Source organism: Bactrocera latifrons, unplaced genomic scaffold, assembly GCF_001853355.1.
Source record: "Bactrocera latifrons isolate USDA-ARS-PBARC rearing strain unplaced genomic scaffold, ASM185335v1 scaffold_302, whole genome shotgun sequence".
NCBI classification, from domain to species: Eukaryota; Metazoa; Arthropoda; class Insecta; order Diptera; family Tephritidae; genus Bactrocera; species Bactrocera latifrons.
The window spans coordinates 285,099-310,239 of NW_017536653.1; the positions used below are offsets into that span (position 1 = coordinate 285,099).

The window sequence follows — 25,141 nt, forward strand, 5'->3', positions numbered from 1 at the left end:
CTCCGAAGTGGTCGTGACTCTCTATACATAGCAATTACTGTTTACTTCAAGCGTAATGAGAAGTGCATAATTTCATGTACTCAGGCATATGTACATACCATATGTAAGTATATCAGTACAAGGGACGAATGCATGAAGTCAAAGCAAGCAAATTGAGTACTCGAAAATTTCAGACAATAGAGGTAGCTGGCATGAAAATAAAGTTGGTGAGAACTTTGTGAATTAATTTTTTWATGTTCATATGTAAACATGGCATAGCATGCTGACATAAATAGCTAGACATACATACATGAAATATTTGGTAGGCTGAAAAGTTCATTTACAGGGYGCKTTSCAAAATAAACAGGACTTTAAAATAAACAGAACAAAKGGTTTTTCGGCAAAATCAATTMRTTTTATTCAAAATAGTCTCCTTYTGCTTCAATACAGCTTTTTCCACGGTMCAAAAGCATGTCGAACGAGTGTTTTAGCTGGTTGGCCGGTATGGCCGCCAGTATGCCGGTGCAAGACTTTTGAATGGCCTCTACGTCTGCAKAACGCTTTCCTTTCATMKGYAAATGCATTTTTYCGAAAAGMAAGAAGTCGCRCGGTGSCATATCAGGYGAATAYGGTGAAYGGTTAATGGTTAAAATATGAKTTTTGGTCAAATAATCGGTCACAAGCGTCGATCGAATGTTGGATTCTGAGCAATTTTTGGTGGTCAGTCAATTTGTGCCGAACAAGCCGTGCAMACAATGCGAYAAGYCGTTGTTTTGGAGATGTTCAATTCCATTTCCATGMTGATTTCTCACGCACAGTTTCGATGGAATTTTCGGYGATCACGAATTTTGATGGGCCCACATGTTGATTGTCATTTATCTCCTCACGATCACTTTGAAAACGTTGAAACCCCTCGTGCACTCTGCTACGGCAATCATCGTCATAAAAGTTTTAGAAATTTTAAAACAAAATTTAATGATGGCTCTTTGTTCGAAGCTCATTTTCGCACCGATAAAAGAAACATATTGACACTTAAAACGCAATAACTTCACTTCCAATAGATGAAATGTTATGAAATTCTCACTGAACAATCGATAAAGATAGCAGATTCTAACGCACCAGTCGACATATATATGGAATCTTAGATTCAAATAGTCCGGTTTACTTTGGAACGCACTTTGTACATACTTCTATGGGAGGGAACCAGTAGAATTGCAGTGCAGTTAGATCTAACTTTTAAAATTCCTGTGTATGAATTTCACGAACGAATTACGAACAAAAACATGAAACAATCCACAAAATTATTTTGAATGACAATAAAATTTAATATTGATCTGGATTACTGACACACTAAACTGAGATGGAATTGGGTTCCGCATCCAACGTTTTCTCAAGATCTGCCCTGCGATGACATTTTTCTGTATTCAGGACTCAAAAGGTTCGCTGTAAAGAAATTTAGCGACAATTGAAAGATTGAGGACTACTTTGAAGGAAAAGATCAATCGGTATACAAATCCATTCGCTARATTGTTGGATAATTTTTATGTCATCTTCATTAAACCTTCTATTTATACGTAATTTTTTCAAAAGATTCAGGTGTTTTGGCGATTCAGGTCATTCGTGTAGAAGTAAGACTCCCCAAAACCCTTCTTCAACATTATAAACACATCTGTARCCGTGATTCCATTGAAAACACTAAATTTTATTTTCGTTCTTTTTTTCAAACAAACTTCAGAAGAATATAAAAAAAGTTGAGCCAATTGGATATTCTTTCCAACGTAGTGGAGGTCTTCGGACATCGCGGCATAAACGCAAMTCCTTTCCTCAATTGAAGAATCGGGTTCACCATCTCCTGATATTAAGCTTTGTTTGCCATTCAGCAGGCCTGTCGGCCAGCTCGTCAAACTCTTCAACTCTCTTYATCTATCCCATCCCACAGGAGGATGGAGCCATGTGTAGAAGTTCACGCAAGTGAGGAAAGTTCTCCGAGCGCCATTCACTATCGAGTGGCCAGAAACGATTATTTTTCATATGACTCAAGCAGCTCACAACTTCCGGCCGTAGACCAAATATCCTCTGGGTAGCCAAAAGACGAGCTAAAATKAGWAGGCGAATCATCTCTCCCTAGGGTTACGCGCTGGGTTTGGGACRCGCCCAGTAAGAAACCACCCCAAATGAAAAGGTAACAACAGCCTCGGATGAAGGACCCCTCTTTTCCTACCTTTTCTGGTCTTCGGTTAATYGGGTAACTGTCTACAAAATAATTTTTGAAATTAGCCTATATTTCGCGTCATATTCCGAATTAAATGCTTATCAGAAAAATTGGATATTTAGTAAAGTTAAATGTCATAACATAATAATAAGCTTCATAACTTCCCCATCTCCTCAAAGTTTTGGAAATTTCTATATATAAAAAATTTGAATATTTTTAGTCTAAAATTTGTGACTTGGATCGCATTTGCCTATAGCTGCCTAATAAACCCATTTTTCATTCAGCGAGAGTTCGCTTTATTTTTGCTCTGCTCCTGGCTCCTGGCGAAAAAAACTAGGCTGCGTATGAGTTACTTCACTTCATGAAATATTGTGTAGGTCAGGTCTCTTAAGACGATTGCTCGCACAGACCACAAATAATAATAATTTTAATAAAATCATAAATTAAAAAATTCTGCAACATTTTCCGACATTACTATATATTTTTATTTTTTCTTGAAACAAAGTATGCCACATAAAAATTCACAATTTCGACTAACAAAACACTTATAATGTTACGAGAGTTAGCAACAACCGTTTAACATCAACGTCCCACTTCCACCGTCGTTTGGACGGTGCCACCAAAGCGGCGGACAAACTTTCGCACAAATGCTATTAACATTTTTCGTTTCGCAAGCGCATTATGGTGGTCATGTCCTGAGGCCAAMTGTCAAATGCATTAATTCAAATGCATGCAAAGTAGAACGCCGCACCGCCATGGAGGATATGACGGCGCTGCGYGGCGCACATAAATGGTTAATCGGCGCGCACCTAGTCGAAACAAAACTTTCCGCATAAATTACTTGCGTACGCCGTGTAGGCAAAAAGTGAATTTTAAAAAGTGTACAACGAGTCTACATTTTGTAGTTCAATTTTATCCACTTTCTTCTGGCGTTTTGCATGACAAGTTAGCTTGGTGACAGTCCAAAGTTGAAATTAAGCGAATTTACTGACATTTGCTGAGGATATTAATATTATATATTTATACATATGTACATATATACAAGTTTATCTGTACTTGTATATACACATGTATATATTATGTTTGTATTGTAAATAGCATGATTTTATTCAGTTTTCTTTTCATATAGACAAAGAACAGCTTCGAAATTAATGATTAAAGAAATGAAAAAATTTGTCTCTTCTTATTGTGCTTAAAAAATTATTCCATCTATGTCGTTTTCCCTGCATGCCCATTAGATTTTTAGTAAAAGTCTAGAGCCTAAAGGAATAACATACGATGCACCGCCCATTGCAGAAGACGAGCTCGAGTTGTATGGCGAACATAGAGTGACACTCGCAAAACTTCATCCTGCACACTATAGCAGGTTAAACTCCGATTAATGCAGAATCGACCACCACATGCCAAGCCTATGGCATATAATAAGCGCGTGCATGGTTCTAATCACCTCTTTGCTTGCCCCATGAAACGAACTCTAACAGGGCGTAAATGGTAAAGACCCCAGATATAAAATATGACGCCGGAGTCGTAGCCGCAGCCAATATTAAATTATAAAGAATGTTCGTTCGATTGACGATAAACATTCCCCATTAAATTTGAAGTTTCTGTGTGTGTTTTTTTTTTCTAAGTAGTGAACCTCGAAATAGAGGAACTAAGTGGTTGTAATAATGGTGCGTAAACAACGCTTGAAATATTTAAAATATATAATTTCACGAAGAACATTAAAATTAATTCAATTCCAMTAAACATAAATAATTTAAATTCTAATGGGCGTTTTCTTAWATGCAATCAGTGTTGCCATTCATGAAAGCTGTGCTGCCAAACTATCAAAATGTACTGTATTCCGGTGTGCTATGGAGCCGCGGCTGAAGACCAACTCTTAGTAGAACGCTGTGAAACATTTCTTAGCGTAAAGTAGAACTTAATGCTGTCTGCTTCAAATATTTCAAGGCATATTCAGTTATCCAATATCGTTCTAAAACAAAGAAGTGTACATTGACCGCAGTTTACGTCATACTCGTTAACTTTTATTAAACTATTTTTAATCTGGTTATCAGTATTGTCGGTACATTAACCAATAACAAATTTGCTACATATCAAAATGTAGTCATATACAGTATCACATGTTTAAAGTACCGGACATATTATTAGTTACCAAAAATAAATACAAAATAAAAATCTATAACTTTTATATTAATCATATTTTATATTTATAAATCCATCAAGGATTATTACAAATTTATTTAGATATTAAAATTTTCGAAAAATATATAAATACAAAATTATACCCGAATTGCATAGGAGCACCTTAAATTCTAWCATTCAGTTGCCTTAGCAACAATGGCCATCATGTCCGCTGTGATCATGCGAGATTGCTTGCCTATAGTTGATTTTATCCTTTTCGCCATCTGCAGTATTGCCTTTCGTATCAAGTGTCGACTCGTCGGAATTTTCTTTCTTTGAAAATTCACTAAGATCACGACGCATCGCATAAGCATCTTCGCCATCGGCATAATATTTCGGTTCGATTTCAATTATTTTGAATTTCAACGAATCTGTATAGAGATTTAGRGCGGCGCGGTTGCTTTTTCGCACATGCAACGAAACATATTGCGCATCAAAACACTCAACCATYGCTTGTGAGGCTTGATTCATCAATTTTTGTGCTAAGCCCAGTCTTCGGTAGGACCGTTTTACGGCCAATGATGTAATGTGACCATGCTTACTTTCTTCACCAGGTTCAGGTTCCTCCATTTTGGCCAACACATAGCCAACGATATTACCTTTATCATCTTCAGCTACATAGCTAAGCTGCGGCCAGGTAAGCCCATGATAAAAGTAATATTTCATTTGATAGTTTTCAGGCAGGCAGAGCAAGTTACAGTGCTGCATACTCATCAAGTCATCAGGTTTAGCACAGCGGATATTCATGTTGTAAGACTTTCAGTATAAATTCTTATTAAGAGTTATAGTTATTAGATTAATAGTTATTTTCAACTACTTTGCCTATTTTCGTTTATTTGTGAAACAGTTCACAGTTTAGTAATATTAGTCTCGGCGTATTTTTTTCGCTCTTATATGAGGTTGCTGCTCTATAGGTTGTGCCTCATCACCGTTTTCTTGACCCAGTAATTCACGTACAAGTCGGAATTTTGATAAAAATGCTTTCCAGATCAGAAACCAACCTAAATAATAAAATAATAATAAATATTTATTAGTTTTACMTATGTATGTCATTATAAATCAATGTCATATCAAATTATTAACATTTCCAATATTCTTTTCTTGAATGCCCTAGGCAATGGTTCAATATACCTCAACAGCTAGTAGGGGGTCAAAGTTTGTATTACCAAATTATTTCGATTTAGTTGTAGTTTTCCTCACAAATATTGAAAGTCAATACAATGCATAATCAACATATGTAGGTCTTACCTAGCAAAATTAACACGGTTACGACGGAAACTGACCCTATAACAGTAAAGACTACTGCTAAAATTGTATTAAAATTCATTATTTCATGTATTTAGTCCAAATGTAAAATCAAAACCTTAAAGAAGTAGGAACTAATAATTGTTCATAACATAGTAAAACAAAACAACCACAATCCAGCTTATTTTAACACCATATGCACTTTCATTGACAAATCAAAATGTAGTAATTTACTTAACGTCAAAATGGAAGATCACATCCACAAACACACGAGTTTAACAAAATTATGCAGGGATGCATCAGCGAATATACATACATCAGACATATCGTAACACTGAACATACTATTTAATAAATATTGCAAATAATTTTTTTACATTTTGCATGATTTTAATGTTTTTTTTTAAACACTACTAAAATTTGCTGGTTAAAAGTGTTCTTGTSAGAATTATAATTTGTCACTATTGGTATATTATCACATACCGGTATACAGGCCAAATTCTCTAAATAACTTCGAGGTTAAGCATCATATAGACTGTCTGGTTTTAACATACAGCATTGTTATAGGTAAAAGTAATTCAGATATAGTAATAATTGTGAGAACTTACAACAGTAAAATTATTTCGTAAATAATTACAAAGTCTGTTTAAATTTCTTCATAAATTAATAACTTGATAAATCTTGCACGCGCTACAAAGGAGATTTTGCCGTTTTTCTTTGCCTATCCTTTGACATTTCATTTAGGGCTGCAATTTTTTTTTACCAGATTATGCTAACTAAACACTAAAATAATGAGGCATTGAGTGAAGTTGATATATTAATAATTACAAATTATTATTTCAATTACAAATTATTAATTCCCAAACAAATAGTACCAATACATTTGTTTCAACATTTTTTAGAAGTAATAGTTGCAGACGCACAAATAATTTATGTTTTTAAATAAATCGGAAACAATTAAATAGTTGAAAAGTGTGGCAAGGTGCTGTGTATTTAGAATTCGCTTGAGAACTTGTGAAATTGTCATTGTTTTGTGAAATTGCAAATTGTGCGATCCTTTGTTGATAATAAAGGAGCAAAATTTTGTAAAAAAAAAAAGGAAAATTCAATATCTGTGAAAATAATATAGTGAATCTTTGCTGTTCGTATTTGGTGCTTAATAATATAAACATTTTGCAAGCTTATATATCAATATATTCCCAGGAATTAGAGCTTTCTTTTCTAGGCCATTGTCATTGCCATTGCTACCATTTTAGGATCTGACTAATTCAATCTCATTGTCAACCACTACTAACGTGAAAAATGGATGATAAGCATCGAAAAATAATAAAAGAGAACATTAACAAACTTATACAGCACACGGAATTGAAACCCATACTTCAAGCCTGTAGAAGTGAGGGTTTACTTTCAGAGCAAATGGTTTATAATCTTCACTTAGATTCTAAAAGTGTGGTAGATATTGTAGGATCCCAAACGTTAGATCAAATTATGCACAAAAAACTCTTTGATAAAATTACTCACCGAGGTCCCGAAGCATTCGATAAATTAAAACAAATTCTTAGAAATTTGGACTATGTCGAAGCGTTGCAAGTTTTGGAGAGACAGAGAGAATTTAACGCTATCAGAGAATATCGTCAGAATTTACCACAAGCTATACAAAGTATTACAGAGAAACCAGTTGAATTAATTCCAGCACAGGCGACTGACATACCTGACAGCGTGCACTCAAGGGTATTTGTTCAATTTTTAAAGCTTTCGTAGTGAAATACTAATTTTATTTTTTTAATTTTCTAGGTTGACGAGAATTCAACACCTAACATAACAGAGTTCTTGGAATCAGTTGATCCAAAAGTGAAATATGAAGTTAGAAAAGCCAACCGCATTAATACATGTGATCGAATTGGAACATACAAAATGCAGTGCAAACAACACAGAGGAGTCCTCTTTATAGCCAATTATATAAAATTTAAGACTGATTATCGCAATGGAGCCTCAAATGATAGTGATATACTCATATACGTGTTCAGACAATTAGGTTTTAAAATATTTATAACCACAAATGGTTCTAAAAAGCAGTTTTTCGATTTACTGGATGAGTTATTAAAGTCGGATGATACACTCAAAACCGAATCTTTTGTCTTGGCATTTATGAGTCATGGCGAACTCGACGGTAAAAATGAAGAAGAAGTGGCATTCAGTGATGGATCATTTGCAAAAGTGCAAGAAGTCATTAATCGATTTTCCAACCGAAGATGTCCCAATTTAATGCAAAAACCAAAGGTTCTTATATTTCCATTTTGCCGTGGTCCAATGCAAGACAAAGGAATAAAAGCCAAAACAGAGACTGACACCATTCCCTTTACTTCAAATAAGGAACGCAATGCAGAGTTATCGGATTTACTAATTTGCTACGCCACTAATAAAGGATTCAAAGCTTATAGAGATGCGGTTACAGGTTCTTGGTATATTCAGGGTCTTTGTAAGGCAATAGCTGAGCATGCGCATGATACACATTTTGAGGATATATTAAAAATCGTACAGAGAAACATTGGTGAAATGTATTCTGAAAACGGAAGTATACAAATGGGCAATTTCCGTAATATCGGTTTTAATTACAAATTATTTTTCAATCCTGGTCAATCGCAAGAGTAGCTAGAAACGAATATGAATGTGTGACTTCTACATACCTATTATAAGTATAAATTTTGATATATACATAGTGTTATATTTTATAAAAAATTTGTGTACATCATTTTTTACATACATATATAAAACGAAAATAAAATGTGATTTATATATTAGAATRAAGATATTGTTTTTATTATGGCACAAAGTACTTTTTAACTGACACACTAAATTTTTACTTTAATTAATTCGGTTACGGGGAATTTCAAAAATTTGTATTATATACACAGATTTAATAAATTTAAAAATATTTTTTTATAAACCATATGCTAAAAGTCGGAACTCACCGTAAACAAAGACTTCTGTTAACAAATGAAAAATCCWCCAAAAATTAAATAAATTACAAATTTCTGGTAACCTTGAAATGGATCTGAAACAGCCGGTTCAGAAAATTGCTTTAATTCCCACGTCAGAAACAGAAATCTTAACAATTTCTAAAAAATGTCTGTGTTTTCTGCCAAGAATGAAAAAATGAAAAGAGGCTCCAAGTCAAATCAACAAAAACCGGATGGAGCAACTCGTTTTGAAGAAGTACATGCACGGAATATAGCTGCCGCAAAGAAAATAGTGGAAAAATATTCCTCTAGTTCCGATGAAGAGGAAGAGGAGCTTAACGAATGTAAAATATTAGGTATATTTTACATATACATATATATTTCCTAGAAAATACAGATACATTGAATTTATTATTGTTAGATTCTCTATTTAAGCATTACAAGTCTGACGGCAGTCGCTTAGGTATTCAACAAGCACTACAACAAAAAACTGCTACCTTCTTTGAAAACGCTTTGCATTCAGGATCAGCAACTTGTCTAATTTGTATTGGTAGTGTGCGCCGAGCTGACTCGATTTGGACCTGTAAACATTGCTATTGTTTCTTCCATTTAAACTGTATACGACGCTGGGCCAATGATAGCATCGCSCAGCAGAAAGCATCCACTGAACAAACAAGCAATGAACAGGGTTACTAYAATAATCTTGGACAATTCGTACCGCCGAAGCGGAAGCGGCCATTGCACTGGAGTTGTCCGCAGTGTCGCAAAGATTACTGTTTGGAGGAAAAACCGGCAACTTATAAGTGCTTTTGTGGAAAAGAAGAAAATCCACGCCCCGCAGCATTTTTATTACCGCATTCTTGTGGGGAAATATGCGGAAAAAACTTGCAACCAACCTGTGGCCATACATGTATGTTGCTTTGCCATCCGGGCCCATGCCCGCCCTGTTCTCARTATGCCACAACCAGTTGCCTATGTGGTCAATCACAGAAAAAATCTRTGCGTTGTATAGATAAAGAATGGAAATGTGATAGAAAGGTAAGTTCATAAAATATATACCAGATTTTTTTAAGAACAAAATATATTTCTGGTTGCTATAGTGTAAAGAATTACTTCCATGTGGCGAACATCGATGTAAAGAGTTATGTCATAAGCCCAATCAGTGTCCACCATGTACGAGTACCAGTTTGCAGCCGTGCGAATGTGGTGCTGAGACTAAGAAACGTAATTGTTCTGAACTTAAATGGCATTGCAAAAAGGTGAGAAAGATATTTGTGCTAAATTGTTGCCCGTTCTCAATTAATATGTATTAGATTTGCGGCTCAAAATATTCATGTGGAGCACACGTGTGTAAGCGCGTATGCCACTCGGGTTCTTGCGGTGATTGTCCTTTAAGTTTACCGCGTTCATGTCCATGTGGTAAAACCGTAAGTAAAAAGTAAAATATATTATTGATTTGCATTTAAACAAATATCTTCACTACTAGCAAAAAATCGTACCCTGTATCGAAACCATTGATCCATGTGGTGATACTTGTCAAAAACTATTATCGTGTGGGCTGCATACTTGCACCCAACGATGTCATCGTGGCGAATGTAATTTGGTAAGATGTAATGCAAATTATACGCCAAAAAACTTATCACATGTTTGTACTTGCAGTGTTTAATAATAACAAAAAAGAAATGCCGCTGTGGCATACATGAAAAGGARTTGCCGTGCTGGAAAATATTTACATGTGAAACCAAATGCAAGCAAATGAGAGATTGTGGCAAACACACTTGTAACAAAAAGGTAATTATGCTTACAATTAATAATATGTATTAGCGTTAGGAGTGCCTCTGAGTTAWATACAATTATTGCAATTTAATTATTTTTTACATCTAAGTGTTGTGATGGCCGCAGCTGTCAACAATGTGATAAAATTTGTGGAAAACCACTCACTTGTCAAAARCACAAGTGCCAGTCGGTTTGTCATGAAGGACCTTGTTATCCTTGTAATCAGCAATCACAAGTAAATTGTCGATGTGGGAAAACATCAAAACGTGTCCCTTGTGGACGTGAACGTACAGCCCGCGTTATGTGCATGGAATTATGCCGGTTAGAAAATATACATACATAGTTTTGTTGCTTGCATTTTGCTCTAATACTAGATTTACAGTATTCCTTCAAAATGTCACCATCCAATCAAACATCGCTGTCACAAAAACGAATGTCCACCTTGTAATCAAAAATGTGGACAGATAAATGACACCACTGGGTGTCTGCATATTTGTGAAGCTAAGTGTCATGCCGCAGTTAAAGTGGTCAAACAAAATCCGCTTAATGGCGGTGCGAATGTGTGGCATCAAAGCAAACAGGTATATACATACATATGTTATATATAAATACAAATAAAACTTGTATGTGCATGTCTATAACTCATTTTTATTTATTCTTGTATTTAGTTTGAATTCAAAAAACAGCCGCATCCGCCATGTGAACAATTGGTGAAAGTCTCGTGTATTGGTGGTCACGAAATAGCTGAATGGCCTTGTTGGAATTCAAAACCTACATCCTGTCAACGCAAATGTAATCGAGCATTGCGTTGTGGTAACCACAAATGTGAGCTTATATGCCACGCCGTGCCCGACTTGAAAGATATGAAAGTGTGTACCCTTATAGCTTTCAATTATTTTCTTAGCWTACACATTTTTAACCTAAATTTAAATATGTTGCAATTTTTATTTTATTTTATTTTTTGTTATAATTCAGGAGCAACTCGGCTGCGCCCGATGCCAAGAGRGTTGCAATGTATCTCGTCCAGCGGGTTGTGAGCATGCTTGCCCTCGACCTTGTCACGCTCCGCCATGTAATCCATGTCACAAAATGATCAAAACCAAATGTCATTGTGGTTTAACACAATTGATCTACAAATGTTCAGAATATTTTCGAGTGGAAGGTACCAAAGAGGAAATCGCTTTAGTACAGGAACGCCTGAAGAGCTGCGGAAACCGTTGCCTCAAAACTGTAAGCATCCATACATGAACATTTTATTAATTGCAAATAACTTTTAAATCAATATGTTTCAGTTTTCATGTGGTCATCGCTGTCATACACCTTGTCATCCGGGAAAGTGTCCAAACCCGGAATTGTGTCGCAAAAAAGTACGCATATTTTGCGAATGCAAACGTTTGAAAGCAGAAATCGCCTGTGATAAACATCGTGCTGGTCAAATATCTATACCGTGTGATGAATTTTGCATTGAGACACGTATAAAGTTGGCAGAACAGTTGAAACAGGAACAAGAAAAAATACGCCAACAAGAAGAGGCGAAAAATCGTGCAGAAGTTGAACAGTTTGAAAAGAGATTTAGCAAACGTAAATACAAAGAACGTAAGGTCGTCGTAGAAAAACCAAATAGGCAGATAAATTGGAAGTTATTAAGCATTTATGGTGGTATTATACTAGCAATCGTTTTAGCTATTGCTGTAGCTTTTTATGCCGATAGTTAATAAGTGCATTACATCTGTATATACACTAATCAAGTTTTATATTTACCAAAATAGCATACTTAAGAAATAAAAAATGTACATTTATTATCATGCAATTGCGCAAATATTACAAAATATTATTTTAGGTGAGTTCTTCAACTCAGCCTATATATAGTATGTATATCAACGAAAGACTACGTAAATTATATAATAAATATTTTCGAAATATCAAATTTATGCCAAATGTTTTTTTTTTCGCTTTTTAAAAATAGTTAACAGACACTCTATTGATTTTTAAATATAAGTTTGAGCTAAACCATACTTTTCATTTCCAACAAGTAAAGATAAAATTCAGCAGCAATTCCTCCGCTGGACTTTCTTAATCGGTTTTTGTTTTTTTCTTGTAAATGCATGCTGCAACGAACACTGACGAGCTTAAGAAGGTGGATATAAAGAAATTACTTAGCAACATCATGTCACTTGACTGCACGTAAACGGTGTAGATGCGAGCTGAATGGTTAGTTTAGAAATAAAATTAGTTKTTGCTTTTTGTTTTTTATTCTCTATGCAATTACTCAAATTGGTGAATGCTGATAGTGCCCATGTTGTACGACTGACAGAAGAAGCATCCTTTGTCCGWAGAATTGCAATTAATTGTAGAACTTTACTTGTAGCACCGATTGGTGTACAAAATGGCTGCAAAGACACAAAGATAGTAAATAGATAGCAAACAAATTTAATAATGATATAAAGTCCCAGGCAAGCATTTTTGAACAACGCGCCCTAAAGTATGCTATAAAAATACAAGGTTCATTTTGTATGTAGTTATTTATTTTAATGYTGTTGTTGTTGTACCAGCGAGAGCATTTCTGAAGAATTTTTGAGGGATGCTGCCGAGCTGATATGTCTGTACGACACGTAGGAACGGCCTACAAATAATTTTTTCCTGTATTACGAAACGCCCAAGTACCAACAACCAAGTAGTGTAGCTGTTGATATATAATATATGCATTATAAAAATCTTAAAAAAAAAATTACAACTAACGTCAATTATATTAAAATAAATGTTTTAACACACAAAGATCCAAATTGAAAAAAATAAAACTTTCTATTGGAAAAATTATGCGCTAAAAGACTAAGACAATGTACGTATTTTTTAATGAGAGTCACGAATGATTAATGTAATTTTTATTAACCTAGGACTTATTATCTTATCTCTATTAATCTAAATCTTACCACAAGAAACGTCAGTATCAGTAGAGGAAACAGTTTGAAGTAAATCAGTGTCGCCACGATAGCATAAAGCACCGCCACTATCTGCGTGCGTACGCCCAATAAATTTTGATAAAAGAAGGTGTAGTAGATAAGCACATATTCTTGTAGGAGCAGTATGGGGTATTCCATATAAGATAGAAAATCATAGCCCCGGCTGTAATTATAAGACAACATCACGGTGTAACTGAAGAGTTCGAGGCAGAGACCAAGAACGCTAATACCTTGAAATTATAAAAATTAATGTAAATGTTGTAATTATAAATAGTAATGTGATTTGCAAAACTTCATACATTTTATTTTTTATTTTGATATGCATTTGTCAATTAAGACATGTATGTACATATCTCAAACTGGTCTGTAATCAATATATGTATTTTTAAACCATTATTTAGATAATGAGATAAGATCATAGATTTAGATTTTAAAACGATCCCATGAAGTGATAATTATAATTTCGAAAAACTTCCACAGCGTTACCTGGGCAAAGGAATTATCTACTATATAATTTTGATTTTTTGGTTTCAGATGATCCAGCATCGAGTTATGAGCGGCACCGCAAATTGACTTTTTTCTAAAACGCTGCCCATTTTTAATATTTTACGTTGAAAACTTAATTCAAATGTCATACCATAATGTACAGTTAGTTTTTAAAATAGAATTTAACTGTATTGAAAAGAAATTATAAAAGTGCGCTTTGTTTTATACAAATCAGCTCTAGCTATATGGTACATATACATATATGTTTATATTATATTCGTATGTGCATACTCGTATACACATTCCATCATATATTGTTTGTGAATATTCTTATCAGATATTTTTATAAAAACTACTTCCGTTCCAAAATATTTTCTAATAGCTCTTGACTAATCGGAAGTGACAGAAGAACACTAATGTACATATGTACATATGTATGCTAGTTTCAGACCAGTGAGAAGGCATTCGCAAATATTGCTCTTATTTTAGTAGTTTTGTTCAAACAAATTATTTTTATTTACCCTGTGATGACTCGTTTGCTCGTATTGTATTTATTTGTGGCACCTTAATAACCAAACAAGATGACACTGTTATTAGACTAAGCAGATCGGCAACAACCAGCACTATGCCCTTCTCAAAGTAGTTGGAAATAGCCTCCATTGTCATTTTAGCACAATTATAAATTAACAATAAATTAATTTTCTACTATACTACAAGTAACTATTTGTTTTTTATTTCCTTCTACATATGTGTGTTCATTTGAAAAAAAAAGAACAGCGAAAGGACACAATTTTTAGTTTAGATATTATTGCACAATATCTTTTATCACAACTGTTACTATTATATTTTATCGTTTCTTTTTTAGCTCGTTTTAAGCAGATGTCAGCAGTTTTCATTCCTTGCGGATTATTCAACCAAATTCGCGTTGAACATTTGATGAGCCAATGCCCATTTTGTCATTCTAATAATACTAATAAATATTATATATTATTGAAAGAGCGTTCAAACAGTCTTTACAGAGAAATCCCAACATCAGTGCCTGTGTAAAATTATTTTATATATATACATCTATACATATTTGTGTATGCTATGCGTGCCGAGATAACAATCTAGTAAAAAAATTTCGAAATGAGAAATGTTACACCTAGAAGCAGAGTAGAACTATGTGGTTTCCGCCCGGTCTTCCCGTTTACACTTCAGTTTTTGTTTTTTTGCAAATAAAGAGTTCATCAATACCGGTGCACACCCATAAGCAAATACAAAAAACTTAAAGTATCTGTGTACATTGAGAACCTGTTAATATGAGATGCACTATAGTATAGTGTATATAAGCATGAGCAGAGTTGCCATGACAGAAATCGCGAATAAAATGAAATCATTAGATTCATAGAAGATAACATAATTTATTTAAATTTAAATGTCTCAATACTTTTCAAAAATTTTGCTTTGATGTCAACTGAATTCCTTTTGAGGGACATATGTATGTATATACAGCTCTACCTTTATGAAGTTGTATGTATATACATATGTAATGTATAGAACAGTTAATCAACCCCATTTTTTAATTAAAAATTATTTTAATCGTTGAAGCGATATATTATTTTCCATTATATTTGGGTAACATTAATTCTGCACATCGCAACAATTTATAAACTATGCCACATTTCCAATGTTCGGTTTATTTTTTAGGGGTCTCCTGCTTGGTTTCTACAGTCTCGGCTGGTGGATTAGCATTACGGAAGTTTGGAAACTGTTCCCATGGTGCTGACAAATCGAATTTTCGGAATTCCTGCGCCAATTCTAATGGTTCACAGACTACACGTTTTTTCTCATCATCATAACGCAACTAAATTATATAAATTGGCAGTAAAATTAGTACTTTATACAATAATTTTTGTTATACAAAAAATACCTCGACATAGCCGGATAATGGAAAATCRCGACGTTGTGGGTGTCCCTCAAAGCCGTAATCAGTTAATATGCGGCGCAAATCGGGATGATTTGCAAAGAATACGCCATACATATCCCAAATTTCACGTTCATACCAATTTGCTGCCTTAAAGACTTCATTACACGAATCCAGTGGGGTCAACTCATCAGTATAAGTTTTAACGCGTATACGTGAATTGAAACGTAACGATAARAGATTATAGATGACTTCGAAGCGATACTGTCTGCTCGGTACATCCATACCGGCAATATCTACTAAATTACTGAATTGCGCTAAATGATTATCCTTCAGAAACTGGAGTACRGGAACAACGCCCTCCGGAGCAATGAGAACCTCAAGTTCGTCACCTGCGGTTAGTTGTACTTTCTGCACATATTTAGGAAGGCATTCGGCTACATATCGTCCGAAATTGCTTAAATTTAAGCGAGCTGCTTCGTTAGGTTTGCGGAAAGTAGCTACAAAGTATACAGATAAAAGGTGTTAAGTAATTACTAAAATTTGTGGCAAATAACTCACGTTTGTCTTCTGCTGGCGGGGCAGGCGTGGTGCTGGACAATCGGATTSCTCCCACCGCTTTAGGAGCAGCAACTGAAAAGTGTTTAAGAGTCAAATCAGTTAGTTAAATTATATAATTAAAAAATATACCATTTTTTGCAGCGAAATTGCCAATTGCCCTACAACCTATTCTCCTAATTATCGCTGCCATTTCACCCTTTTTGATTTAGCAAATATTCCGATAATGCACCTTACTTTTTTGACAGCTGTTTATATAACAACATACAAAAGTCAAATACAAATGTGAGGTATTCACAGCATTGTTGTATTTCATACTGTCCACCTATATAAATAAACAAGATATATATAATAGTGTTATTCCTACTTTCATACTTCTTATTTTAAAATTAATTGGAAAATAAACCTAAACATTTCAATTTGAATTTTATGCATTTTAACAGAAAATGTAATGGGTTCTTTTGGAAATTTGAGAGCTGTAGCTGCGAGACATTTTCTTTTTCAAAYGCTTTTACTTTTTTTGACAGTAAACGTCAAATGAAAATTAAGCAAAATGCAACCCTGGTAAATAAATTCCAAAATTGTTCTTATTTCATTTTCGGACCGTAGCGTGTGTGGAATTAGYGAAATTTTGTCGATAGAATTTTCAGAGAATTTGACGTTCCTAAATCTAAATTACTGAAATTAAAACACAACAAACATACTCGGCGAATCCGACTATAATGAATCATTTGAAATGGATGGGCCATTCGGCAACAATATTTGATATACAAAGAAATCTTCGCAATGATCCTCAAAGCTGTGAAGTGACACTGGTAGCCAAAGGTCATTCAGTGCGGGCCCATCGGTTTGTCCTATCATCATGTTCGGACTTGCTGCGCAATCTATTGGTGGATGTACCAATGGGTCAGGAAGCAACAATTGTAGTGCCAGATATAAAAGGATCTCTGCTCGACAGTGTATTAGCTTTTATATATATAGGCGAAACAAGCCTCACATCGACCAATTTGTCTGAGTTCTTGGAAGCTATAAATACCTTGGGTATTAAGTCAGCAATAAGTTTTGAGTGCAACAATGCSACATTATCCGGTGGTGTCCAGACAACAGAGGCAGTAAAGACTCTAAGCAATATACAAATTGCACAAGAAGAGCTTATTGAACAACAAGAAAATATTGCTGTCGAGAAAATCGAAGTGAGTAAAACTTATCCAAATATATAAAAACTTACAAAAATAAGAATAAATGCATGTCATATATTTTTTTAGACACAAAATGTAATACAACATGAAAGAGAACTGGAATTTTTGGATGTCTATAACGAAGCTCAACATAGCAAAATTACTTACTCCATCGAACACATGCCTGTTGCCAGTGCAGCAAATGAATATATATTAACTGAAAATTCGGGAACTTTTACCTTAACACAAAATAATAAACTAGAAAATGGCTCCAATTCTGATGCGGAAAAACTTGTTGAAATGGATGATACAGCAGAAGAGGCTCACATCATAGAGGAATACAGCAGTAATAGTACAGATCCTATAATTGAAATTACTACAAATACTGCAACAACAAGCACTCCAAAAGTGACTGCCACAACAACAACTACTACGCAAGTGCCACAACCACTAATTCAAATAAAACCAACGCCAAAAATGAAAACTATCAAAATTAAATCGCAATCCACTTCAGATACCGATCAAATACACCAATCAATGTTTACCACACTTGACCCCACCGCAGATCCCATTTCAGTATTAAAGACTGATGATAATTTTACCACATTAAACGCCGCACCCGGTACTCAAGAAGATGCTCTTTTTTATGCTGTTCAGGCAGTAATAAATGAAGGTATGAGCTTACAGAAGGCTGCACTGAAATATGATTTATCGAAAACGGTTCTTTGGCGGAGAGTGCGCAAACACCCCAATTATATGAAAACAACCCGTGAAAACCCTGTTCTGACCATGGCCTACGAACGATTAAAAGGTGGCGACTCTTTGAAAAATATCAGTCGGGAGTTAGACATACCCATGTCTACACTACATAGACATAAAGTACGTTTGGCACAGCAAGGACGTTTGCCAGATTATGTTTCTTTTAAGAAACGTGATGTTAACTCGAAAATTGAACTAAAAGACAAATTAACTAAAGCATTGCACGCTTGTGTACATGAAGGAATGTCACAAAATCATGCRGCAAATTTATTTGACATACCGAAAAGCACTCTATGGCGTCATCTTCAAAAGCGTGTAGCAGAAGCAGAACTTTCACAGAAACTTGAACTAGGCCACATAAAAGAGGAAGTAATATTATCTTAAAACCAGTATTTATAATTAGTTTGATACAAATATGTAGATTTATATCTAATATACACACTGACAGTGTTAATCTATAAGTTTCATTATTATTTATAATGCCTTTATAACGGCATGATTACCTGAAATTTTCATTTTATTGTGAATTACGTATTGTTTAAGTACTTTCTTTAAAATTGTAGTAAAAACTATAACGCCCAAAACAATTCATTATTAAATCCTTTCTTCGAATAAGTGAATGATTTTTTTAAGAATTTAAAAATTTATCAAATCCCCTTGATAATTTGAGCAAAAAAGCTTGAAATTTATTATAAWACGCTGAATACGTTAATATTTCAAATAAATTGCAATACAATAATGTGATCCAAAGTCTGTCCCAAAATAACCTATAAATGTTTATATGATGGTACATACAATGCCGCTATCGCTGATGTAACATAAAGTCCTCCTGAGCTACTTTTGAAAATAGTACTATAAGAGGGCGTCTAATTTCTACAAAAGATCCATATTTAAAAATTTCGGTCATAAGGACATTTATATAAATATATATAGTATTTAAAAAATATCCATCTACTTTTGCATTTGATTCTATTTCTTCTTACCAAAACTGACCGCTTCTGTGCGATTGCTTCCTTGGTAGGATTGAATTGTCGACAGAGTTAATATTGTTTTCGTAGGAGCAGTTCGTCACTGTCAATCTCACCATACACCTAGCAAAACTTTCCTGATCGCCCCTTCTAGCCTGGCCACGGTTTTCGCTGGCCACCACAATTTGTCCACGACCATTTAGCTTAACGTCGTAAGTGACCTACTTTTCATCACCAATAATCAACCGCTTCAGAAATGGATCTATTTTGTTGGGTTCCGTGGATCACACCCATTTACGTTTTGTAACCAGTATTATCTTTGGTTTCTAGACAATCGAAACAGTGCTTTTCCGTGCATTCCGTGAGTTCATTCCGATCATTTTAATTGTWTTAATAGTAATGAATAATAATTTCAATAATTAAATTAATATTAATTAAACAATTTTCGTAAACATTTAATTAAAAAGTATTTTTTGCCCAACACATTGGTAATTCATAATTTCTTTAACACATCTGGCAACAACTTTTTCATATTTCACTGAGTAATAGATTTCCGATTTGTACGAGATTTCATCTGACAAATACCATTTCGTTTCATATCTTAGAATAAAGTTGAAAAAAGCACGCGTTTCATTGCCTGTTGAGACATTTGTTAATTTAGAGCGTTTCGAAACGTCGCACGTTTACTAAAAATACAAGTGAAAATTTTCAGTAATTCAACGCAATAAAATTATCATTGCGAACAGTTTTTTATTTTCAGCTGTGGTTGCTTTTTATTATCGTATGTCCATCCAGAATTTAAATACATTTGGTAAGTGAAAATACATGACGACAAATGTGAAACTATAAAAAATATCTTTTGGAACGGCAAAAAAAGGTGAATTTGGGGTTTCTCGTTTCTCGACATTCTAAGGAGAAAATGGCTGCCATTTGTGTGGAAATGGTTAGAAGAGAAAACAATATAAAGATTTTATTCCAGTGTAAATGATGGAAATTATCAATTGAAAGTAGATTATAATATTTAGGTCTAACATATATATATTATTTAAGCTGTTTAAATATTTTCTGTGCTTTTGATGAGTCAGCATCGATGCTTCTCAATTTTTGCTTTGTGCAACAATAAGGGTAAGCAATGTCACAAAGTTGTCGCTGACGTAGTCACCATCAATGGCATTCAACATAAATGGGTGCAACAGTGGTCAATATCACGTTCTTGAAATGGTATAAATGGTTATAAAATTAAATAAAAATAATAATTTTCTTTATTCTTTGTATTATGATTATGTAGACATACATATATTTATATTACTTTGCACATATTTCTTTCGAAATATTTTTTTTTTTAATTTTAGACCCATTTGCTGATGCAATTAAGGGTGCTGACGATGATGTTCAGGACGGTCTTGTACACATAAGAATTCAGCAGAGAAATGGTCGAAAGACACTAACAACTGTGCAAGGATTATCATCAGAATATGATTTAAAGAAAATTGTGCGGTCATGTAAAAAGGTAAGTCATATTGAGACCGAATTAATGGACGAAGTACATTGCAATTTGTATATTTTTAAGGAATTTGCCTGCAATGGCACAGTAATCGAACATCCCGAATACGGAGAGGTATTACAGCTTCAGGGCGACCAACGTGAAAATATCTGCCAGTGGTTGACCAAGGCAGGTCTAGCGAAACCTGATCAGTTGAAAGTTCACGGCTTTTAAATTAAGAAACAAAGAACAATATTTTGAATTAATCTACCAAGTCAGCAAACAATCAACAGACAGTCAAAGAAACAACAAATTAGAGGAATTATCAATTCATAGACCATCACAAACAATGAGAACTACAACAGTGGGCTATGATAACAATTACAACTGTTTTAAATGAAATTAAATCGAAAATGTTCTTTAGCAGCAAGAAACTTAGCACACTATGAAAACAATAATAATTTACATACAATAGTTATCCACAAMAATGTTAATCCTAATGACCCATTTCTCTTATTTCACTGCTAATACATCATAGATTCGRCAAAATTCACTGTACTTCCGAGTTTACATTTTCAACGAAGTCTGTTTTTTAGTTGATTGAAATTATTATTAATAAAAGATGTTAAAATCAGTGTATAACAGCAGACCTAATGAATGTAGTCAAAGTAATGCTAATAGTTTAATATTAATATGGGAACCCGTTTGGCGAGGGGAGAAACGAATTCTCCTATATCTACGCTAATGCACTCATTACAAAACTAAGGAAGAAGACTATTATTATTAAATTTGCAATTATATAAATTAATATGAACAAATGAATAAATAATTTAAAACAACTATATTTTTCATTCAAATAGGATATGATTATTTGTAAGTCGAACATACGAAAATATGAATAAACAGTAGAGTAACTGAAATAGATAATTCGAACGCTATATCGCGCCTTGTTTATTTTATGGGACAAAGTTTGTAACTGTATGTTTAGTGGCYGCTATTAGAATCGGCGTTCAGGGTCAGTTAAAATTTGGTTGTCCGTTTTATTTGCAAACRGCATACTTTTCATAAAATACTCGACATAAAATTCACTACTCAGTTAAGATTATTTAAATATTGATTTACTGATGCAAAAAAATTACGAAATTTTACTTACTAGCATTTGTTAACCACGGAATAAAACAGCTTTTATTTGAGAAAAATTATATATTGTTTTATATATTTATAATTGTAATAATATATTTATAATTATCTGCGTTTAAAATAGTACGTATGTATATATACCTTTATTTTTATATATATACATACTATATATATCCTTATTTTTGTATATATACATACTACATTTATGAAATGCCAAACCTGTTAGCTATATTGTTGCAGAAATTTTCAATAAAAACAGCTTGATAGCAACGAGAAAAATTTCTCCTCATCAAACTGTCGAATATAAACGATTAAATAATGAGTAAAAGTCTTAACAGGCATGTACAAGTATGGATAGATGTTAAGTTTCTAATTTTAGGTGTGTAAATGTAAATTGAAGGGGATACTCGAGTATTAAAGTTTACTGTGGTAAGGTTAATTCGGTTCTTGCTTCATTGACCTGCTCGTACATTATTTTTGTCCATTTGGTTTTAGTTCAGGTTCGCGTTCTCGTTCTAGTTTAGGTTACGTTCAATTTTTCGCTAATTTCGTTCATTTATTCTTGTAAAAGCTCTTCTCAAATTAACACTCGTAATATCAATTTGTTTCTGTACTATAACTCATTGCAGTGTCCGTTGCGCTTTAGCGGTTTTGACTCCGTTTTAGTTTTTGGGGTACTTGGTCTCAAATCGGTCATTGTCTATACAAGTGGCATTCTGTGGCATTATTCATATTGTGGTGACTATGACTGTGACATAGTGATTGTGAAGGTCTAAGTCGTCTTGTTTGGTGGTTTTGCTCATTGCTGAAGCATTTTACATATTCGTATGCAGTATATGCTTTCACCACCTTTGTGTTATCTTCGTTCTTATTGTATCTACCAGTTTCCGTTTTAACTCCGTTTGCGTTTAGTTTCCGTAAATGTTATCTGCAGTCAGTTAGTTTCATTATATATCTTGTTTTATTAAGTAATGGAACGTTACTGTTATGGTTTTAATTTGGTTTGCTTTATGTTTTATGTCTGTGAAAAAGAAAAACAAAATACGCTCATTAACCTGCAAATATTAGTTCTAGAAACATATACTTTACAAAAAATACTTAATAAATAATAAGATGGACATATATTAGTGATCAGTCTGCTTAAAAAAATTTACAATTTTTAAATTGAAATAAAATTTTACTTACCAGTTACAAATTTTTGACATTATCTGTCGTTTGTTGATTTTTTGCAAAGAAAAATAAAATAAAATATAATTACGTTTCAAAGATTTTCTTACATTTAATTTCTACGCAAGCGTTTCCTTCCATTATCATCACCATCTCCATTACCTCGTTCTTCGGCTTCCATTACCTGAAAAGTAATTGCTCTTTTTTATACGAGTACATATCATAAATATAATGCAATTTACCTTAATTTTTGTGCCACAAATTTCCGCACCGTTCAGCGTTTGAATGGCTTTTTGTGCACTATCTCTATCCGCGTATTTAACGTAGCCGCAATTTTTATTCGGTAGCAAGTAGACATCGATTAAACCCTTCCAACAAGAGAACACATTCTTCAATATAGACTGCGGAAGATTCTGTAATTAAAAGTAAAAATATTAGCATATACATATATACTGGACGAAAAATTTCACGATTGTTTAATATGTAATCTTACCGCAGCTAAAACGATAAACAAACGCTGTGCTACTGTTGTATCGGGCGATACCATGGGCTGGGCAGGTGGCAATGGGACATTACATATTGAATCCTTTTTAGTACGCTCTATTGAAAAAAATAACATTTAAGACTATTTCTGCGATTTCTTACATCTATACTAGCATACTATCTATAAAAGACGTGTCCATTCTAGCTGAACTCATTCCGGCCACTTTAACTATRATACGCTCCCCCATTGGATATTCCAAACCATGCAATTTGTCTCTGCAGAAAAATAATACATATTATTTCAAATATATTTAAAATGTTTGTTATTTCATACTTTGCATAAATAGCTGCCTCAGGGTTGTCGTAAAGCACTATTGCTTCATTAGTTCTCGGTCCATCTGAAAATATGAACAGAAAATAAAATCATACTTAACTAAAATATAGTCGAACGAACATTCTCTGGTTATTTGGCAATAATCCAAGCCAGGGATTATATCAAATAAACGCCATAACTGATCCTGATTCACGGAATGACTAGCAATCACTTCTAAACATGTTGGTTGTGGTACTGGYACATTCTGCATTCGGAGGAATGCTGCCATATCGCTATTGAAAGAACAATTCCAATCATTGTTGAAGTTGCCATTGTTATAAGATCCGCTGCCACTACCTCCACCACTGCCACCACTGCGACCAGAACTAATAAGTGGGCTATCATCCGCTGGCCGACCGTATTGATCTCTTTGTGATCGTGTTGAACCTTTTGGTTCAGCGAATACTGCTTTATACTTTGTGGGGCAGTTTTCAAAGGCTACTGCTGCATGATAAAATCTACGGATATTCAAGTATATTAAAATAATATATAAATATTAGTGACACAACTAACTCTATTACAATACTTACTTTGTGAACCGAACATAACCAAATCCTTTCGGAGATCCTGTGGATTTGTCTTTAACTATCGTCACATTTTCCACATCTCCCCACTGTGAAAATTCGTTTCTGATTTCCTCTTCTGTTGCAGATTTCGATATAACAATAAATAAACGCACATACTTTTCCTGTTCATTCTCTGACTTGTTCGAACCTTGGTTTCGACTATACACAGATATAAAATTTTAATAAACGGAAAAAGAGTTGCATATATCTGAACTTACTTTGCTGCTACTAATACCTTCAAGGTACGATCCATTTTACCAATGGTTTTGCCATTCATCTCTTCTTGTGCCTTAGCGGCGTCAGATGTTTTGGCAAATTTTACATAAGCTATTCCTTTGTTTTCCCCCGAATTTTTATCCTTTACAACCCAAATATCTTCAATCTCACCATATGAAGAAAATGCATCACGGAAATCTTCTTCGGTATGTGCTTTGTTACAAATTATGAAAAGACGCGACATGGGCGGATCATCATCACTGGAATAATCTCGTCCACCACCGCCACGTCCACTATCACGATGTCCATCCCTTGATTGTGATCGATAATCCGACATTACGAATGTAATAAAAGTAGAGTTTTTTACGTAAAAATTGTTTTCTTGGACTAGTTTTTAATTTTATTATGAAAATGTTCACAAGTTTTAATTTGTTCTAGATAAAATGGCGTGGATAAAATTATGTATACCGGTAATAGGAATGTGTATTATCAAACTAAAAATCGATTCACAAATAATCATTTAAATTATTTTTTCTACTAGTG

The 25,141-nt window shown here is 33.9% G+C and overlaps 9 protein-coding genes across 10 annotated transcripts; 4 read left to right on the forward strand and 5 right to left on the reverse strand.

Annotated features, from left to right (window-relative positions):
• Nucleotides 1-4,427: 4,427 nt before the first annotated feature.
• On the reverse strand, nucleotides 4,428-5,148 carry LOC108970614 (N-alpha-acetyltransferase daf-31). The gene has a single exon (XM_018936104.1). It carries the CDS (start codon nucleotides 5,120-5,122, stop codon nucleotides 4,523-4,525), a length of 600 nt encoding a protein of 199 aa, XP_018791649.1. The 5' UTR covers nucleotides 5,123-5,148; the 3' UTR covers nucleotides 4,428-4,522.
• Nucleotides 5,149-5,219: 71 nt separating this feature from the next.
• LOC108970616 (small integral membrane protein 13) lies at nucleotides 5,220-5,850 on the reverse strand. Its single transcript, XM_018936105.1, has 2 exons — nucleotides 5,624-5,850; nucleotides 5,220-5,376 (listed from the first exon to the last, which is right to left on the reverse strand). The coding sequence occupies exons 1-2, from the start codon at nucleotides 5,700-5,702 to the stop codon at nucleotides 5,240-5,242; spliced, it is 216 nt and encodes a 71-aa protein (XP_018791650.1). The 5' UTR covers nucleotides 5,703-5,850; the 3' UTR covers nucleotides 5,220-5,239.
• A 779-nt stretch (nucleotides 5,851-6,629) lies between these two features.
• Nucleotides 6,630-8,372, forward strand: LOC108970618 (caspase Dronc). Its single transcript, XM_018936107.1, has 2 exons — nucleotides 6,630-7,350; nucleotides 7,414-8,372. The coding sequence occupies exons 1-2, from the start codon at nucleotides 6,922-6,924 to the stop codon at nucleotides 8,269-8,271; spliced, it is 1,287 nt and encodes a 428-aa protein (XP_018791652.1). The 5' UTR covers nucleotides 6,630-6,921; the 3' UTR covers nucleotides 8,272-8,372.
• Nucleotides 8,373-8,652: 280 nt separating this feature from the next.
• LOC108970625 (NF-X1-type zinc finger protein NFXL1) lies at nucleotides 8,653-12,178 on the forward strand. Its single transcript, XM_018936121.1, has 11 exons — nucleotides 8,653-8,935; nucleotides 9,001-9,617; nucleotides 9,680-9,838; nucleotides 9,893-10,006; nucleotides 10,066-10,182; nucleotides 10,239-10,370; nucleotides 10,465-10,676; nucleotides 10,738-10,936; nucleotides 11,024-11,224; nucleotides 11,331-11,585; nucleotides 11,648-12,178. Exons 1-11 carry the CDS (start codon nucleotides 8,746-8,748, stop codon nucleotides 12,068-12,070), a joined length of 2,619 nt encoding a protein of 872 aa, XP_018791666.1. The 5' UTR covers nucleotides 8,653-8,745; the 3' UTR covers nucleotides 12,071-12,178.
• Nucleotides 12,179-12,293: 115 nt separating this feature from the next.
• Nucleotides 12,294-15,041, reverse strand: LOC108970626 (PQ-loop repeat-containing protein 3). The gene is made up of 4 exons (XM_018936122.1): nucleotides 14,323-15,041; nucleotides 13,286-13,545; nucleotides 12,625-12,745; nucleotides 12,294-12,559 (listed from the first exon to the last, which is right to left on the reverse strand). The coding sequence occupies exons 1-4, from the start codon at nucleotides 14,465-14,467 to the stop codon at nucleotides 12,429-12,431; spliced, it is 657 nt and encodes a 218-aa protein (XP_018791667.1). The 5' UTR covers nucleotides 14,468-15,041; the 3' UTR covers nucleotides 12,294-12,428.
• Nucleotides 15,042-15,383: 342 nt separating this feature from the next.
• Nucleotides 15,384-16,532, reverse strand: LOC108970619 (NADH dehydrogenase [ubiquinone] iron-sulfur protein 3, mitochondrial). The gene is made up of 4 exons (XM_018936108.1): nucleotides 16,398-16,532; nucleotides 16,269-16,340; nucleotides 15,714-16,207; nucleotides 15,384-15,647 (listed from the first exon to the last, which is right to left on the reverse strand). Exons 1-4 carry the CDS (start codon nucleotides 16,456-16,458, stop codon nucleotides 15,480-15,482), a joined length of 795 nt encoding a protein of 264 aa, XP_018791653.1. The 5' UTR covers nucleotides 16,459-16,532; the 3' UTR covers nucleotides 15,384-15,479.
• A 342-nt stretch (nucleotides 16,533-16,874) lies between these two features.
• Nucleotides 16,875-19,130, forward strand: LOC108970617 (modifier of mdg4). The gene is made up of 2 exons (XM_018936106.1): nucleotides 16,875-17,458; nucleotides 17,531-19,130. Exons 1-2 carry the CDS (start codon nucleotides 16,988-16,990, stop codon nucleotides 18,584-18,586), a joined length of 1,527 nt encoding a protein of 508 aa, XP_018791651.1. The 5' UTR covers nucleotides 16,875-16,987; the 3' UTR covers nucleotides 18,587-19,130.
• A 660-nt stretch (nucleotides 19,131-19,790) lies between these two features.
• Nucleotides 19,791-21,591, forward strand: LOC108970621 (protein translation factor SUI1 homolog). Its single transcript, XM_018936116.1, has 3 exons — nucleotides 19,791-19,981; nucleotides 20,523-20,680; nucleotides 20,741-21,591. Exons 1-3 carry the CDS (start codon nucleotides 19,954-19,956, stop codon nucleotides 20,885-20,887), a joined length of 333 nt encoding a protein of 110 aa, XP_018791661.1. The 5' UTR covers nucleotides 19,791-19,953; the 3' UTR covers nucleotides 20,888-21,591.
• Nucleotides 21,592-22,309: 718 nt separating this feature from the next.
• Nucleotides 22,310-25,076, reverse strand: LOC108970622 (RNA-binding protein 45). 2 transcript variants are annotated; one of them, XR_001993492.1, is made up of 9 exons: nucleotides 24,601-25,076; nucleotides 24,347-24,541; nucleotides 23,898-24,274; nucleotides 23,778-23,841; nucleotides 23,622-23,719; nucleotides 23,454-23,560; nucleotides 23,203-23,373; nucleotides 22,979-23,144; nucleotides 22,310-22,814 (listed from the first exon to the last, which is right to left on the reverse strand). XR_001993492.1 is itself a non-coding variant. In XM_018936117.1 (9 exons), exons 1-8 carry the CDS (start codon nucleotides 24,933-24,935, stop codon nucleotides 23,073-23,075), a joined length of 1,419 nt encoding a protein of 472 aa, XP_018791662.1. In that variant the 5' UTR covers nucleotides 24,936-25,076; the 3' UTR covers nucleotides 22,310-22,814; nucleotides 23,071-23,072. The 2 variants fall into 2 exon arrangements, 1 of the variants encoding a protein (XP_018791662.1); XM_018936117.1 differs by having other exon boundaries at nucleotides 23,071-23,144.
• Between the last annotated feature and the right edge of the window lie 65 nt (nucleotides 25,077-25,141).